The 19,098-nt window shown below is 51.3% G+C and overlaps 1 protein-coding gene across 1 annotated transcript in view; it reads left to right on the plus strand.

The window, feature by feature from the left end:
- Positions 1 to 19,098, plus strand: part of AP2A2 (adaptor related protein complex 2 subunit alpha 2) — a 373,009-nt gene that overhangs the window by 125,490 nt on the left and 228,421 nt on the right. Inside the window, 1 exon segment of the mRNA XM_029582982.1 lies at positions 10,309 to 10,451. Coding sequence (XP_029438842.1) covers positions 10,309 to 10,451 — 143 coding nt within the window.

The raw sequence follows: 19,098 nt of genomic DNA on the forward strand, positions 1-19,098 counted from the left end.
TCCCGTCCCTTCCCCGGATGGGCGAGGGGATCGGAAGGAAAAGCACCGCTATCGACGGCATAAGTCTCGGCCTGTCGAGGATCCACAGCCATCGACCTCTGCTCAAGCCGAGCCACCGACAAAGAAGCCGCGAACAGACCGGACACCCTCCACGTCTCGTTCGCCGGCATCGAGGAAACCCTCACCCTCCCGGGGTGCGGGGGCCGTGATCCCACCGGTTACGGTGGTCCCTCCGGCCCTGCCTCAGCCTCCCTCTCCCGTCGAGCCGGGTATGGTTACCCCTGGTCTCCGGGCAGAACTGGACCGGCTGGTCCAGGAGGCCATCGAGAAAGCGATGAAGAAATTGCAACCTCCATCGGCACCGTCTCCGGCACCGGTTCCAGTGCCGCCCCCGACACCGGCACCGGCTTCGCCACCGAGGAGGGAACCGACCACCGAGCCGTTGATACAAGCGCTAGCACCGCTACTGAGCCGCATGGAGGCGCTCATGATGGCCCTTCCATCGGTGATTCCAGTACCATCGACAACACCACCGTCTCCGACTGGATTTTCATCGGCAGGAGAAACACCGTTCCGGATTCCCCCTTCCGGGGTGGTTCCATCGGTGCCTTCTGGTATATCTCCACCGATATATCCTTCGGTTCCATCCATTCCACGCCAGGCACCGATTCCATCGGCAGCACCGAAGCCATCGATGCCATTTCTGGTTCCACCTACGGCACCGATTCCACCTCGGTTTCCATCGATGCCTTCAGAGCCTCAGCCAGGGTCCATCAGGGCTACAAGCCCCACTTGATCCCTACGATACCTGGGGCGATGATGATGATACATCTTCTGACACAGATTTACCTTCGCCACCATCTCCTACAGAGAGTAGAAAAAGATCTCCTCCTGAGGATCTATCTTTCATTAATTTTGTGAAAGAAATGTCAGAAGTTGTACCTTTTCAACTACAATCTGAAGCTGATGACAGACACCAGATGATGGAACTCCTTCAATTTCTGGATGCTCCAAAAATCATCGCTTCCATCCCTATACACCAGGTGTTTTTGGATCTGCTCAAGAAAAACTGGGAATCTCCTTCATCAGTGTCCCCAGTTAACAAAAAAGCTGACTCCACCTACCTTGTCCAGTCAGCACCAGGTTTCCAAAAACCTCAACTGGATCATCGCTCTGTTGTGGTTGAGTCCGCGCAGAAGAAGGCCAAGCGTCTTAAGCCACACTCTTCTACCCCACCTACCAGGGACAACAAGTTCCTAGATAGTGTTGGACGGAAAGTCTATCATGGAGCTATGTTGATTTCACGCATAGCTTCATATCAACTTTACATGACTCAGTACAACAGAACTATCCTTAAGCAGATGCAAGACTATGCTGACACGTTGCCAGACCAATACCAACCGCAGCTTCAAGCCCTTCTTCACAAGGGATTTGAGGCAGGGAAGCACGAGATAAGGACTGCCTACGACATATTCGATGCTTCCACAAAAGTTTCAGCCACAGCCATCTCAGCCAGACGTTGGGCTTGGTTAAAATCATCCAACCTTCGCCCAGAGGTTCAGGATCGTCTTGCTGATTTACCCTGCTTAGGCGATAATTTGTTTGGAGAGCAAATTCAGCAGATTGTGGCGGAGTTAAAAGACCACCATGAGACGTTGAAACAACTCTCATCTGTCCCACCTGAGCTGACCTCCAAGCAACCGCAAAAGAAAGACTCTAAGAAGTCATTCTTTCGACCACGCCGTTATTACCCTCCATCGGCCAGGCCTCGTCCAGCTCGATCCTCTACTAGGCCTCAGCCGCGTCAGCCTAGGAAACAAAGGCCTACTGTAGCCCCTCCTCCTGGGCCTGCGGCTGGCCTTTGACTCCCCTGTAGGGAACACATGCCAAACCCCTCTTCCGGACATCCCTGTAGGAGGTCGACTGTACCATTTTCTACAACCTTGGTTGCAGATCACCTCAGATCAGTGGGTGCTAACAATTATCGCACAGGGTTACCACCTCAACTTCATAACTCTTCCGGCAGACTCCCCGCCTCTTCAAGCGTGGAGTCTATCCACCTATTTGGCTTAATTACAACAGGAAGTATCCCTTCTTCTGCAATCAAATGCTATAGAACCCGTTCCTCCCTCTCAACGAGGCAAGGGATTCTATTCCAGATACTTCCTAATACCAAAGAAATCAGGGGGACTACGTCCCATTTTGGACCTTCGAGCCCTCAACAAATACCTTCAAAAAGAGAAGTTCAAAATGGTAACCCTAGGCGCGCTGCTCCCTCTGCTCCAAAGAGGGGATTGGCTGTGCTCTCTCGACCTCAAGGACGCTTATACCCATATTGCGATCACACAATCCCATCGCAAATATCTGCGGTTTCTAGTAGGCCACGAACATTATCAATACCGTGTCCTACCTTTCGGTCTAGCTTCTGCCCCACGAGTCTTTACCAAATGTCTCGTAGTGGTAGCAGCATTCCTAAGGAAGGAAGGTGTCCACGTCTACCCATACCTGGACGATTGGCTAATCAGGGCCTCCACCCAACAGATAGCTCAATCCTCCCTAAAATTGACAATTCAAACACTCCTTTCCTTAGGGTTTCTCGTCAATTACGAGAAATCTTGCTTAGTCCCGTCTCAAACCTTATCCTTCATTGGAGCAGACTTGGACACCTTACAGGCAAAGGCTTACCTTCCTCTTCAGAGGGTCCACACCCTAATGTCCCTGGCTCGCCAGCTCCAGTCTCAGAACACTGCCACGGCTCGCCAGTTCCTCATTCTCCTAGGACACATGGCATCCTCGGTTCAAGTCACTCCCATGACCCGACTAGCCATGAGAGTAACACAATGGACTCTACGACACCAATGGATTCAAGCTTTTCAGCCTCTGTCCTCCATAGTCACAGTCACACAAGCGCTGCGCCTATCCTTAACCTGGTGGACGACTCAGGTCAACCTCCTTCAGGGCTTACCCTTTCTTCCACCGGATCCGCAAGTAATCCTAACCACCGACGCTTCTCACATCGGTTGGGGAGCCCATGTGGACGCCTTTCAAACCCAAGGGTTATGGTCCAAAGAGGAAGCCGAACACCAGATCAATTTCCTGGAACTTCGAGCAATCCGCTATGCGCTCCGCACTTTCAAAGATCATCTCTTTCATCAGATAATCTTAATCCAGACGGACAACCAAGTGGCCATGTGGTACATAAACAAGCAGGGAGGCACAGGCTCCTTCCTTCTGTGTCAGGAAGCTGCGCAGATCTGGGCGGAAGCCCTCTCCCACTCCATGTACCTCAGGGCCACTTACCTGCCGGGAGTAGACAATGTATTGGCAGACCTGCTGAGCCGTTTCTTCCAACCACACGAGTGGTCACTCGATCCTCTGGTAGCGACCTCTCTGTTTCACAAGTGGGGTTCTCCCCGCATAGACCTCTTTGCGTCCCCTCAGAACCACAAAGTGGACGATTACTGCTCTCTCATTCGGAGCCAGCACTCTCGACCGAGGGATGCATTCTCCCTCAAGTGGACAACAGGTCTGCTCTATGCATTCCCTCCACTCCCTCTTGTGTCAAAGACTCTCGTGAAGCTACGCCAGGTCGGAGGAACCATGATCCTGATAGCACCTTACTGGCCACGCCAAGTATGGTTTCCAATACTCCAGGATCTCTCCATCCGCAGGCACATTCCTCTGGGAAAGGACCCGCATCTGCTCACTCAAAACGACGGATGCCTCCTCCATCCCAACCTCCAAGTCTTGTCCCTGACGGCATGGATGTTGAAAGGTTAGTCCTTCAGCCTTTCAACCTTTCAGATTCCGTTTCTCGGGTCCTGATAGCTTCACGAAAGCCTTCCACAAGAAAGTCTTACTCATACAAATGGAAAAGGTACACATCATGGTGCACTTCTCAGTCCCTTGATCCCCTTTCCTGTCCAATCTCCAAATTCTTGGACTATTTATGGCATCTCTCTGAATCAGGTCTTAAAACCTCTTCTATCAGAATGCATGTCAGTGCGGTAGCCGCCTTCCATAAGGGTATTGGGGGTAATTCTATTTCAGTACAACCCCTAGTAACACGCTTTCTTAAGGGCTTGCTCCATCTAAAGCCGCCCTTGCGTCCTCCGGCCCCATCCTGGGACCTTAACCTGGTTCTTGGTCGTCTTATGAAACCTCCTTTCGAACCTCTGCACTCCTGTGACTTTAAATATCTCACTTGGAAAGTGTTATTCCTTTTGGCTATTACTTCAGCTCGCAGGGTTAGTGAATTACAGGCCCTAGTTACCTATCCGCCTTACACTAAGCTCCTGCAGGACCGCGCGGTACTCCGCACTCATCCTAAATTTTTACCTAAGGTAGTTTCTGAGTTTCATATCAATCAATCCATCATACTACCTATCTTTTTTCCCAGGCCCCACTCCAACTCTGGAGAGCAGACCCTGCATACCCTAGACTGTAAACGGGCTCTAGCTTTTTACCTAGACCATACAGTTTCTCACAGGAAGAGCACTCAATTATTCGTCTCTTTCCATCCTAATAAGTTGGGACAACCTGTGGGTAAGCAGGCTCTTTCTTCCTGGTTGGCGGACTGCATTTCTTTTTGCTATGAGCAAGCTGGCATTCCTTTTCAAGACCGTGTTAAAGCACACTCTGTGAGGGCCATGGCGACGTCAGTGGCACACCTTCGATCGGTGCCGCTTCCTGACATCTGCAAAGCTGCAACCTGGAGTTCTCTCCATACCTTTGCAGCCCATTATTGTTTGGAGAAGGCTGGAAGACAGGACTCCATCTTCGGCCAGTCTGTCTTGCGTAACCTTTTTCCAACCTGATGTACCAACACCCTTCCACCTACCCGGTTGGGTGCGGATGCCCTTTCCCAAATTTCTCCTCACTTATTGTGCTTGCTGCACACCGTTGGGTACATTTGGTGCAAGTCGGGACATCCTCAGCTCGGTACTCACCCATTTGTGAGGACAACCATCCTGCTTGTCCTGTGAGAAAGCAAATGTTGCTTACCTGATGTAACAGGTGTTCTCACAGGACAGCAGGATGTTAGTCCTCACGAAACCCGCCCGCCTCCCCGCGGTGTTGGGTTCGTTTTATTTTTACTTTCTAGGCACTGCCTGTAGCTTTGAAAATCAGACTGAAGGGAGACCCCTGCTGGCTGCAGGGTCAGTGCCTTGCTGGGCATGCCCAGTAGGGGCCAGTCAAAGTTCTGTTTAAACTTTGACAGAAGTTTTCCGTGGTGGGCTCCATCCTCGATGTCACCCATTTGTGAGGACTAACATCCTGCTGTCCTGTGAGAACACCTGTTACATCAGGTAAGCAACATTTGCTATCCCCCATGTACTGTCCAAATTGGATATTGAGGCGCCTCCAGATCCTTTGGCGGATAATTCAGGAGCTTGCAAAGGGGATTCTGTACTGGCAGGGTTACGTCTGCCAGTGAAGACTTTTCCTCTTCATCCACGGCTCCTACAGTTGTTATCAAAGGAGTGGGATGCTCCGGAGTCAGGTCTGCAGGTGGGGCGTGCCATGGACAAGCTCTATCCCCTTCCAGAGGATGTCCTGGAGCTCCTCAAGGTGCCAAAGATGGATTCTGCGGTGACCGGTCACAAAGAGGACTACCATCCCGGTCATGGGTGGGACCGCCTTGAAGGATCTGCAGGATCGCAAATTGGAAGTGTACCTCAAGCGCGTCTTTGAGGTATCCGCCTTGGGAGTTCGGGCGGCGGTATGTAGTTCTCTCATGCAGAGAGCTGGTTTGCGCTGGGTCCAACAGCTGCTTGGTACTCAAGAGCTCCCACCAGATGAAGCCCAACAAGCAGAATGCCTAGAGGCGGTTATAGCCTATGGTGCAGATGCACTGTAGATCTTCTGCAGGTCCTGGCGCGTTCCATGGTTTCAGTTTTTTCGGCTAGACTCCTCCTGTGGCTGCGCTATTGGTCCGCAGACTCTTTTTCCAAGGCTAGATTAGGCTCTCTTCCCTTTAAGGGCAAATTTCTCTTCGGCGAGGATTTAGACCAAATCATCAACTCTCTGGGGAGAATAAAGTGCACAAGCTCCCGGAGGATCGACCACTGACCTCCAGATCTTTCAACACTTCCAGAAATTGATTTCGCGGACAACGACATTTCCGACAGTCCCGACCAGTGACCCAGAAGCCATCATCGGCCAGATCCCAGGCTTGGTCTCAGCTCTTTCGGGGACGCAGACCCTCTCGTGAGGGTTCATTTCAGAGCGCAGCTCCAAAAGCTGCCCAATGAAGGAGCGCTGAACCACCCATTGGTTCCCAGGGTGGGGGTACACCTCTCCCGGTTTTACGAGGAGTGGGTCAAGATCACTTCGGATCAGTGGGTGCTGGATATTGTAAAACACGGTTACGTGTTAGAATTTGCACGGCCCCTAAGACAGATTCCTCTTCTCGCCTTGTGGACCCCTAAGGAAACGACAAATTGTGCGTCAGACACTCAACAGGCTGCTCGATGTCTAGGCCATCCGGTCTGTCCGGCCATTATTTATTTTATTTATTTATTGAAGTCTTTTCTATACCATCGTTAAGGGTCCATCACAATGGTTTACAATAGGGCACATAAAATAAGGATGCTGAAATATATTAATTTACACAGGCCCCATAATAGCTCGGTACATAGTTTTTTAAACAAAATTGGTTTGTGATACAATACTGTCCAGAATTTTCTTTCAGTTTTGAAAACAATGCTAACTTTATAAGTGTCACTATCTTAAAGTGATGGACGAGAAGATAAAGAAAAATAAAAATACAGCTACACACATATTGATTGTGTTGGTTTGTGTTGATGTTTGTTAATTCATACCTCGCACTTCGCCGGCTTCACTATTCCCCCCCTTCTCTCTTTATAAGCTTGCTTAAATAGCCAGGTTTTTAAGCTTTTACTAAAAGTATTGCTGTCTCTTTGTAACCTTAACTCCAATGGCATGGTGTTCCACAGTATGGGTCCTGCCAAGGATAGTGCTCTCTAACTTGTGTTAGAGAGCATTAACTTGTGTTAGTCCGTCTACTTCGTGGTTCCCAAAAAGGACAATGCTTTCTGCCCGATCCTGGACTTCAAGACGGTCAACAAGGCCCTCAGGATTCCCCACTTCCGGATGGAGACTCTGCGTTCAGTCATCGAGGCGGTAAGCGTGGGAGAATTCCTAGTGTCTCTGGAGCTCACAGAGGCTTATCTCCACATCCCCATTTACCAGGAACATCAGTGATTTCTTCGGTTCAAGATCCTGGGACAGCATTTTCAGTTTCAGGCTCTGCCCTTTGGACTGGCGACCGCCCTGCGGACCTTCACCCAGGTGATGGTGGTTGCAGCAGCACTCCGGAGGGAGGGAATCTTGGTTCTTCCCTACCTGGACGATTGGCTCATCCGGGCGAAGTCAGAGAACCTCTGTCGGCAGTCGGTCAACAGGGTGTTGGCTCTCTTCAGCTCCCTCGGCTGGGTAGTGAACTTTGCCAAGAGCTGCCTGGTTCCCTCACAGTCACTGGATTTCTTGGGAGCATGTTTCGATACCTGCCTGGGCCAGGTATTTCTTCAACAGGACTGGGCACTCAATCTCATGTCCCAGGTACAACGCCTTCGCGGCCTTGCGATTCCCACGGCTTGGGATTACCTACAGGTCCTGGGTTCCATGGCATCCTCGATCGATTTAGTCCCCTGGGCCTCTTCTCACTTGCGTCCACTACAGAGGGCGTTGCTGTCCAGATGGAAGCTGGTGTCTCGGGAGTTTCAAGCCCCTTTGCTGCTACTGGATTTCGCCGTGCACAGCCTGGAGTGATGGCTCCACCTCCCTCATTTGCTTCAGGGGGTGGACTTGGAAACGCCACGTTGGGTGGTGGTGAGCACGGATACCAGCCTGGCCGGATGAGGGGCTGTGTGTCAGTCTGTCGGTCCAGGGCATTTGGAATGCGGAGCAGGCAAAATGGCCCATCAATCGCCTAGAAACCAGGGCGGTTCGTTTAGCGTTGAAACTATTTCTTCCCTTGGTGCGCAACAAAGGCAGTGCGGATCCTGTCAGACAACGCCACCACGGTGACGTATATCAATCGGCAAGGAGGAACAGAGTCGTCACGTCTCTCGGGAGTCGGACAAGCTCATGGCCTGGGCAGAGCAGTACCTAGCCCGCCTCGCGGCATCTCAACATTGCTGGCATGGACAATGTGCAGGCGGACTTCTTGAGCCGAGAATGCATAGACCCCGGAGAGTGGGAACTATCCTAGGAAGCAATGTCTATACTGGTTCGCAGGTGGGGGGGGCCCCCCATCTCGACCTAATGGCGACGCAGTGGAATGCGAAGGTTCCGCGCTTCTTCAGACGCAGATGGGAACACGGGGCGGAAGGAGTGGATGCTCTGGTTCTTCCTTGGCCCAGGGACATTCTACTGTACGTGTTTCCTCCGTGGCCCCTAATTGGAAAAGTCCTGCGTCGGGTAGAGGTACATCGCGGCACAGTGATCCTCATAAGCTCCGGAGTGGCCACGACGACCATGGTTTGCCGATCTAGTCAACCTCACGGTGGACAGCCCAGTTAGTCTGGGTCACCTTTAGCGTCTTCTTAGTCAGGGTCCCATATTTTTCGACCAGGTCGATCGCTTTTGTCTTGCGGCATGGCTTTTGAGAGGCGGCAACTGAGAAAACGAGGTTATCCGGATGAAGTGGTCTCTACCCTCCTTTGAGCAAGGAAGACGTCCACCTCACTCGCTTATGTTTGTGTCTGGAAAGTTTTTGACACCTGGTGTGCTGCGGAATCCATTGTTCAGCGTCGTGCTTCCATGGCTCACATTTTGTCATTCCTCCAGAAGGGCCTCGACATGGGTCTGGCATATAATTCGCTACGGGTTCAAGTTGCGGCCCTTGGGTCACTAGTCGGACGTCGCGATGGGGCTTCCCTAGCCACACATCCGGACTTGGTACAGTTCTTGCGAGGAGTGAAGCACCTGCAACCGCCAGTTCGGACTCTGTGTCCCTCATGGAATCTTAATTTGGTTCTTCGATCCTTGTGTGGCCCTCCTTTTGAGCCCATGAGGGTGGCTACCCTTAAGGACTTAACCTTAAAGACTGTCTTTCTGGTGGCCATCTCTTCGGCCCGCAGGATTTCAGAACTTCAGGCACTATCCTGTAGAGAGCCCTATCTCCGCTTTACGGATTCCGGGGTTACTTTGTCCACTGTACCCTCCTTTCTCCCGAAAGTGGTCTCATCGTTTCATTTGAATCAGTCTGTGGAACTGCTGGCTTTCCTGGAGGCGGAGTCCAGAAAGCTTCGCCGCCTTGATGTTAAACGAATTCTTCTCCGTTACCTGGAGGTCACCAATGACTTTCGGTTGTCTGACCATTTGTTTGTTCTTTGGAGCAGTCCCAAGCGTGGGAACAAGGCCTCTATCGCTCAGTGGTTAAAGGAGGCAGTCTCGTCTGCCTACATTGGCGCTGGCAAGCGTCCTCCGCTTGGAGTGAAAGCACACTCACTGCATTCTCAGGCGACTTCGTGGGCGGAATGCCAGGCGGTATCCGCCTAGGAGATCTGCAGAGCAGTGACCTGGAAATCGTTGCACACTTTTGCGCGTCATTATCGTTTGAATTTGCAGCCTCCCGGTCTGGGCTCGTTTGGCAGTCAGGTTCTTCGAACAGGGCTTTCCGGGGCCCACCCTATTTAGGGGGAAGCTTTGGTACATCCCACTGTCTGGACTGATCCGGGTACGTACAAGGAAAAGAAAATTATTCCTTACTTGCTAATTTTTGTTCCTGTAGTACTCCGGATCAGTCCAGACGTCCACCCGTAGTCTTTGTGTTCGGTATTCACAGTTTGGTTAGCCAGCTCAATTCTGAAGATGCAAACTTTTCTCTATCTTCAAGGTCTTTTGTCTACCAGTATTTTTCAATTTGTATCTAGTTACTCCGTGGTTTGAGTCGGTTTGATCCATTCATTGGTTATCGTTTTGATATCCTTAATACTGAAGGGACGCAGGGGGTGCAACTGGTTATCAGAGGGCACCCTACAAGTTTTTCTCTGTCTCCATCTGCTGGAAGGGAGGCATAACCCACGGTCTGGACTGATCCGGAGTACTACAGGAATGAAAATTTAGCAGGTAAGGAATAATTTTATTTTCTTAATTTGATTAACCCAGAAAACTCCCATTTTCTGAAAACTAGCTTTGTACATTGATAGGAATCTGTCTGAACTTGGTGAACATTTGGTCCCCTGCTGTTTAAAAAATAAAAAAATTACTTTTGTCCTTGATGACCAGTAGAGCAGGTCATTCCATAATAATCAGAGGATTCCCTCTTTTGTTCACTAGGTGATAAAGCTCTAGATGGCTACAGTAAAAAGAAGTATGTCTGCAAGCTTCTCTTCATCTTCCTCTTGGGGCATGACATTGACTTTGGACACATGGAGGCGGTGAACTTGCTGAGTTCCAACAAATACACCGAGAAGCAAATTGTGAGTAATTGTCTCTGACACACCTGTAACAGTGATGATTGGGCTCAGGAATTTGATCTTCCACTGCTGCTCTTAATGTCTGTCCAATGAAAAGTTAATTTCCTGGCATGTAGCCAGATGGACTCAGTACAAATGGGATAGTATCCGCGTGCTAGCAGTTGGAGACGGATCTGACGTCAGCACGGGGGCGTATATATCCCCACAGGAAGCGTAGCTATTCAGTAATTTCCGTCTCCAAAGCAGTTTGGAGTGCCTGCACGCTAGTTGAGTGTGCTTTCCAAGACTACTTTAATTTTTCTCTTTTTTTCTCATTCTAGATTCGTTTTTCCTGTCTCTTCGACTTAGAGCCCCGCGCTCCTGCGGTAGATACCCACGGGTTCCTCCCCCAGCGAGCTCCCGGGGTGATTAACGTGCTCCCCCGGTGGGAAAGTCCTCGGTCCTGCCGAAGCGCTGCAGTGACACAGTCCCCGGACGCAGTCCGCGTGAGGTATACGAGGCCCTCGGTCCCGGCGTGGACGAGGTAGCGGGTGCATTTCCTCAAATTGCGGTGGTGAGGTGATCCCTTCCCCCGCAGCCGGAGACCGCCTGTGTTCCAGCTGGGATGCGCCGAACCTGGTACGGAGTACGTCTCTTCCTACGGGTCTCCGAAGCGCAGAGGATCGGCGGCGTGGCACGCCGTGGAGGCCGCCCTCGTAGGGCCTGGCTCAGGTACTCCGCGCCCGTAATAGGCGCGGCTTTTTTTCCTCCTTGACTTTGTTTCGGCATATTGCTGACCGCTTATTGAATGCCTATTACGAGCATATTGCTGACCGCTTATTGCTGAATGCGTATTGAACGCCTCTTGCATGCATATTGCTGCCGCCTCTTCTTATTGCGCGCCTATTGCCATTGAGAGCCTATTGCCATTGAGAGCCTATTGCCATTGAGAGCCTATTGCCATTGAGAGCCTATTGCTATTGAGAGCCTATTGCTATTGAGCGCCTATTGCTGCCGCATATTATTTGTGAGCACCTTTTGTTCAATGGATCAGAAAGCTGCGGAGTCTTCAGCAACGGCGCCCCCTGCTTCGGGCATTGCAGCCCTTGGCCTCTGCTCCGCATGCCACCTTAGGGCCACGCGCAGGGATGAGCCAGATTCTTTGTGTGCCCAATGTGAGGGGGCCCTGCAACCCTCGGGCCAGGACCTGTCTCAACCACGATTTGTGGACAGTTCCCCAGGGGCTACCCTGGAGTTAGGGGGCAGTCTCGACCAATCCGGCGTCCCGGGGGAGCTTGTACCCCGGCGCTTAGAGGCTGCTTCCATTTCCTGGGTGGATCTCTTTAAGGGAATTCATGCTTTTGTTCAGATGCAAACGGCTGCCCATCCAGGCCCTACGGTTCCTGTAGTTCCTGCGGTGGCTGCGCCTGCGGCGGCTGCTCCGGTGGCAGCTCCTGCAGATCCTGTTCCTGGGCCTTCACAACCTTATCGCGAGCGGGACTTCCCACCGATGGATAGCCCAGATCAGTCAGACCAGGAGGTCTTGCAGGACGAGTCCGAACTCCCGGACGAGGGGGACCTCCCTCCAGGGACTGAGCCATATCGAACCATGAGGCGGTTCTTCCCTAAGGAGGATCTCTCCGACCTGGTGTCTCAGTGTCTGGCGGAATTGGATATTACAGGTCCCAGCGCTTCGATACCTTCTGCGCAGAACCCCCTACTGGAAGGTCTTCGTTCTACGGCCCGCCATTTTCCATTCTTACAGGCGGCGCAACAACTGATTGATTTAGAATGGGCGGCTCCAGCGGCTGCCTTCAAAGGGGGTCGGGCTCTGACGAGCATGTACCCATTGGTGCCAGCTATCCAGGATCTGCTGGCGTGCCCTCAGGTGGACGCCTTGATTAGCGCGGTGGTCAAGCGCACTACCATTCCAGTTGAAGGGGGGATGGCCCTCAGGGAGCCGCATGATCGACTGGACGCCATTCTGCGTCAGGCCTTTGAGGTGGCGGCTTTATCTTTACGGATCGCCACCTGCTGCACGGTGGTGACGCGTGCCTGTTTGTCACAGGTTAGGAACAACGCTCCAGCGGCGGACATGGAATCTGCTCTTTCGTTCCTTACGGATGCGGCATCTGACCTGGTACGGACAACCGCTAAAGGGATTTCATCCTCCGTAGCGGCCAGGAGGCAGCTCTGGATCCGAAGATGGTCGGCTGATGCGCCTTCTAAAACCCGCCTCACCAGATTGCCCTTCAAGGGCTCCTTTCTATTTGGCAGCGACCTTGATAAACTGGCCAGTGCATGGGACGCCTCTCCAGTGCCCAGATTGCCGGAAGATCGGTTCCGAAGGGGCCAGCGCGCCTTTCCAAGGCCCTCCAGGGGCAGGAGTTCCCAGCGTTTCGTTCCTTACAGGGGTCGTTACCAGGCACCACGTCCTCCAGCCGGGAATCAGTCCTTTCGGACCAAGCAGCGCAGGAGGGGAGCGGGCCCGGGTTCAGGTCCCACCGCGCCTCCCAATGAGAATCCGCCGATTCATCTGGGGGACGGAGCCATAGGGGGCAGGTTGACCCTCTTCTACCCCAGATGGGTCGAGATTACATCGGACCAGTGGGTTCTCGCCGTTATCCGGGAGGGATATTATCTGGACTTTCATCATCTCCCTCCGGACAAGTTTGTGGAATCTTCGTGTCCCGCACACAAGAAGACAGCATTGGAAGCTACCCTGGCAAGACTCATGTCCTTGAAAGCCATCATCCCAGTACCTGCCTGGGAAGTGAATTCTGGCCATTATTCCATCTATTTCATTGTACCCAAGAAAGGGGGTACCTTTCGGCCCGTCCTGGACCTCAAGTCAGTCAATCGCTACTTATGGGTCCCGCGGTTTCGCATGGAAACTCTACGCTCCATCAAGGCCGCAGTACAGCCAGGGGAATTCCTCACGGCATTAGACCTGTCAGAGGCATACCTGCATATCCCGATCCATCCGGATCATCAGCGCTACCTACGCTTCAAGGTTCTAGGCCGCCATTTCCAGTTTCGGGCCCTGCCCTTTGGGTTGGCGACATCGCCACGGACATTCACCAAGGTGGTGGTAGTAGCGGCGGCGCTCAGGCGGGAAGGAATTCTGGTCCATCCCTACCTAGACGACTGGCTGATCAGGGCGAAGTCTCGAGAGGAGAGCCTTTGGACCACCGACAGAGTGATAGCCCTTCTGGAAAGCCTGGGCTTGGGTTATCAACCTCGGCAAGAGCTGCCTACAGCCTTCCCAGTCCCTGGAATACCTGGGAGTACAGTTCGACACCCGGGCAGACACGGTCAGTCTCACCGCCAAGAGGACGTTGAACCTTCAGCAGCATATCCGGTCTTTGATGGGAGCCAGTCGACCCACCGCCTGGGATTATCTGCAGGTTCTTGGTCTCATAGCATCCACCCTGGAAGTGGTGCCCTGGGCGAGGGCCCATATGAGGCCTCTCCAACACGCCCTGCTCTCTCGCTGGAGTCCCCATCTGCGGACCTACTCCGCGCACCTACCTCTACCTGCCCGAGTGCGCACCCAGTTACGGTGGTGGTTGCAGTCCAACCACATGAGCAGGGGATCGAAGATGTCCTCACCCACGTGGATTGTGCTCACCACGGATGCCAGCCTAAGCGGCTGGGGCGCACACTGCGAAGAACTCACCGCACAAGGGCGGTGGAACAGGGAAGAGGCGGCGTGGAACATCAACCGTCTAGAGGCCCGGGCTGTCCGATTGGCCTGCCTTCAATTTGCCCACAGACTGTGGAACAGGGCGGTCAGAGTGATGTCCGACAACGCCACCACGGTGGCATACCTCAATCGTCAGGGCGGAACCAGAAGCCGACAGGTGTCTCTGGAGATCGCCCCTCTGATGTCTTGGGCGGAGGTGAATCTTCAGGACATCTCCGCCGTCCACATCGCCGGGAAGGACAATACCACAGCAGACTTCCTCAGCAGGGAACGCCTAAATCCGGGAGAGTGGCAGCTCTCACCCACGGCCTTCCAGATGATTGTGGATCATTGGGGGTTTCCGGCCATGGATCTCCTGGCAGACGGGTCCAATGCTCAAGTACCCAGATTCTTCAGCCGCAAGCGCGACCCGTGCTCACACGGAATCGATGCCCTGGTTCAGCCGTGGCCTCCAGGGACTCTACTGTACGCCTTTCCTCCGTGGCCTCTGATAGGCGCTGTCATCCGCAAGATTCAGAGGCACCAGGGCCTAGTCCTTCTAGTGGCGCCAGACTGGCCAAGACGACCCTGGTATGCAGACATGAGAAGACTACTGGCAGGGGAGCCCCTTCCCCTGCCTCCTCTTCGGGACCTTCTACATCAAGGTCCCATTCTTCACGAGGATCCGGCTCAATTCTCTCTTACGGTATGGCCCTTGAGAGGGCTAGATTGAAGAAGAGGGGTTACTCGGAGCCCGTGATTGATACCCTCCTCCGAGCTCGCAAGTTTTCCACATCCCTCACATACATCCGGATCTGGAGAGTATTTGAAGCATGGTGCGACTCGCATGGCACCAATCCACATGCAACCACGATCTCTATTGTGTTGGATTTCCTGCAGGATGGCCTTCAGAAGGGTCTCTCCCTCAGCTCCATCAAAGTTCAGGTGGCTGCGCTGTCTTGTTATGGTCCCAGGAGGGCTGGCAAGACCATCGCTAAGCACCAGGATGTTTCTCGCTTCCTGCAGGGGGTCAAGCATATTCGTCCGCCACTGAAGTGGCCTGTGCCTTTGTGGAACCTCAACCTTGTTTTGGATTTCCTTGCGGGATCCACCTTTCGACCCCTTCGGGGCCTGTCTCTTCGTTCCCTCACTTTGAAGATGGTATTCTTGCTGGCTGTATGTTCAGCCCGCCGCATCTCAGAGCTACAAGCATTGTCCTGCCGGGATCCATTTCTCAGGATCACTCCAGAGGCTATCCATCTTCGTACGGTTCCCTCCTTTCTACCTAAGGTGGTTTCACGGTTTCATCTTAATCAGACCATAACCTTGCCTACCACGGCGGGGCTGAGGAAATCTGAAGAAGGGCGTTTATTGCGCCATCTCTACATTGGCAGATTGCTGCCCAGATATTTGGAACTTACACAAGGCCTACGAAAGACGGACCATCTGTTCGTCCTGCACAGAGGGAAGAAACAAGGTGAAGCGGCCTCTCGGCCCACCATCGCCCGCTGGATCAAGGAAGTTATCCGGGCAGCTTACGTAGAGGCTGGAAAAACCCCGCCTCTACATGTCAAGGCTCATTCTACCCGAGCTCAAGCGGCATCCTGGGCGGAATCCAGGATGCTATCGCCTGCGGAAATCTGTAAATCGGCGACATGGTCCTCCCTCCATTCCTTTTCCAGATTCTACCGCCTGGATGTCCAGGCCAGGGAGGACTCAGCATTTGCCAGGGCGGTGTTACATGGGCCTCAGGCAGCCTCCCGCCCAGGTGGGGAGTAAAGCTTTTGTACATCCCATTTGTACTGAGTCCATCTGGCTACACGCCAGGAAATGTTGGGATTACTACCTGATAATCCCCTTTTCCTTAGTGTAGACAGATGGACTCAGCATCCCGCCCAGCTGCCTGCGTACATGGGTATCACCGATTCCAGGTAAGCCATGTCACTGTTTCCATGAGAGCGTACACTCTACCAGGTGTCCACGCCTTTCGGTTGGGAATGCTGGCGGTCTCCAGCTACTATCAATCGGTCAGGGGAATCCTGTTTCACTTTTTAACTGTGCGTCAGTACACTATAACAGCTTTTGCAAGGAAGATTACTGAATAGCTACGCTTCCTGTGGGGATATATACGCCCCCGTGCTGACGTCAGATCCGTCTCAAACTGCTAGCACGCGGATACTATCCCATTTGTACTGAGTCCATCTGTCTACACTAAGGAAAAGGGGATTATCAGGTAGTAATCCCAACATTATTCATGAAGCTTTGATTGAAGGCTTAGATTTGTTGTGACACATCTTGAATCTGATTATCTGGAGCTAGAATTGTGACTCTCAAAATGTTTGTTTGTGGTGGGGAAAAACTTAAATCCTGTCTCAGATTTCAGTTAAAAATATCCAACAATACCCCATCTCTAATCATATGATATTTAATAAGAGCTGTTTAATTCTATCCTTTAGATTCTTATGGTCTATTTTACATAGAAACATAGAAATGATGACAGAAAAGAACCAAATGGTCCATGCAGTATGCCCAGCAAGCTTAAGGTACTATCTACTGTGCCATGCAGTTCATTCCCATACTTCTCAGTTTCCCAGACTGTAAATGTCTGGGTCCAGGTTGGTTGCTGTCTGAATTGAATTCCCTTTTTCACCCTGCATTGAAACAGAGAGCAATGTTGGAGCTGTATCAACAGTATCAAGGCTTATCGGTTAAGGGTAGTAACCACTGTACCAGCAAGTTACTCCCATGCACTCTTTTCTTCATTTCCATCCACTAGCCTTTAGGGATCCATAGTGTTTATCCCATGTCTGAGTTCTTTCACTGTTTTCGTCTTCACCACCTCCTCTGGAAGGGCATTCCAGGCATCCATCATCCTCTCCGTGAAGAAATTTTTCTTGATGTTGATTCTCCGTTGTCCTCCCTGGAGTTTCATTTCATGACCCCTTGTTCTACTGATTTCTTTCCAACTGAAAAGGTTTATTGATAGTGCATCATTAAAACCTTTCAGGTATCTGAAGGTCTGTTTCATACCTCCCTTGCACCTCCTCTCTTACAGGGTATACATATTCAGACCCTTCAGCCTCTCCTCAATAGTCTTCCAATGCTGACCCTGCATCATTTTGGTCGCTCTTCCTTGGACCGTCTCCATCCTGTTTCTATTCTTTTTTTTAATACATAGAAATGACGGCAGAAGAAGCCCAAATGGCCCATCCAGTCTGCCCAGCAAGCTTCACACTTTTTTTTTCCTCATACTTATCTGTTACTCTTGGCTCTTAGTAACCTTTTGGTTCTATTTCTCTTCCACCCCCACCATTAATGTAGAGAGCAGTGTTGGAACTGCATCTAAGTGAAATATCTAGCTTAATTAGTTAGGGGTAGTAACCGCCACAATAAGCAAGCTTACACCCATGCTTATTTGTTTACCCACAATTCAGTCCTCCTCTATATATAGATCCACTTTTCTTCATTTCCTCCTGCCGTTGAAGCAGAGAGCTATGCTGGATATGTGTGAAGTATCAGACTTTCTCCCCTGCCGTTGAAGCGGAGAGCTATGCTGGATATGCATTGAAAGTGAAGTATCAGGCTTATTTGGTTTGGGGTAGTAACCGCCGTAACAAGCAAGCTACTCCCCGCTTTTTTATGAGTGCATATTCTTTTTTCCACATTTCCTCTTGCTGTTGAAGCTTAAAGCAATGGTCTAGTCGCATTAACCGCGTGTATGTTTATTGAATAAGGGTATTATCTCCAGGTAGTAGCCATCATTCCCGCAAGCCACCCACTCTTCATTCACATCCTCTAGACTTTATGGATCCACAGTGTTTATCCCACACCCCTTTGAAGTCCTTCACAGTTCTGGTCTTCACCACTTCCTCCGGAAGGGCATTCCAGGCATCCACCACCCTCTCCGTGAAGAAATAATTCCTGACATTGGTTCTGAGTCTTCCTCCCTGGAGCTTCAGGCCCCAGTACTGAAAATCATTCAAGTGCTCTTCCCTGATGCAGTTCTTGTCACCCAATCAAAAAAATCAATCAGATTTGTCTGACAGGACCTTCCCCTGATGAATCCATGCTGTCTTGGGTCAAGCATCCCACCAGATTGTAGATAGCTCATTATCCTTTACTTCAGCAGTATTTCAATTAATTTTCCCACCACTGAGGTGAGGCTAACCATTTGTAGTTTCCAGCCTCTTCTCTGCTCCCACTCATGTGAAATGGGACCACCACTGCTCTTCTCCAATCTCGTGATACCACTCCCGTTTCAAGGGATCCATTGAACAGGTCTTTTAGTGGGACCCGCCAGCACATCTCTGAGCTCCCTCAGTGTATCCTGGGATGTATCTCATCTGGCCCCATAGCCTTGTCCACTTTGTTTTCCTAGCTCTTTCCATACATTCTCTTCTGTAAAAAGGGTTTTGTTTACTCCATCCACAGACTTGTCAACCAGCAATTTGTCCTCCAGGGTCATCTTTGGTGAAAACCTAACTGAAATATTTGTTTAATATTACTGCCATTTCTTCGTTCTCCAAACATTCTTTGTCACTTCAATTTCACTATACCACTTCAGACCTTTCTCCTTTATCCGATCTCAGAAAAATGTTTTGCCACCTCACTTTACTTCGTTAAAGGGGCACTTAGAGAAGATAAGGCCATCATGGAAAGATTAAACAATTTATTTGCTTCAGTGTTTACTGAAGAGGCTGTTGGGGAAATACCCATACCATATCGTAGGTTTTCATGGGTAATGATTCAGATGGACTGAACCAAATCACGGTGAACCTAGAAGATGTGGTAGGCCTGATTGACAAACTGAAGAGTAGTAAATCACCTAGACCGGATGGTATACACCCCAGGGTTCTGAAGGAACTCAAAAATGAAATTTCAGACCTATTAGGTTACAAATTTTTACTATCATTAAAATCATCTATTGTACCTGAAGACTAGAGGGTGGCTAACGTAAAATTGTCAGTTCAGTGTGCTGCGGCAGTC

The sequence above is a fragment of the Rhinatrema bivittatum genome, chromosome 17 (genome assembly GCF_901001135.1).
Source record: "Rhinatrema bivittatum chromosome 17, aRhiBiv1.1, whole genome shotgun sequence".
Classification (NCBI taxonomy): Eukaryota; Metazoa; Chordata; class Amphibia; order Gymnophiona; family Rhinatrematidae; genus Rhinatrema; species Rhinatrema bivittatum.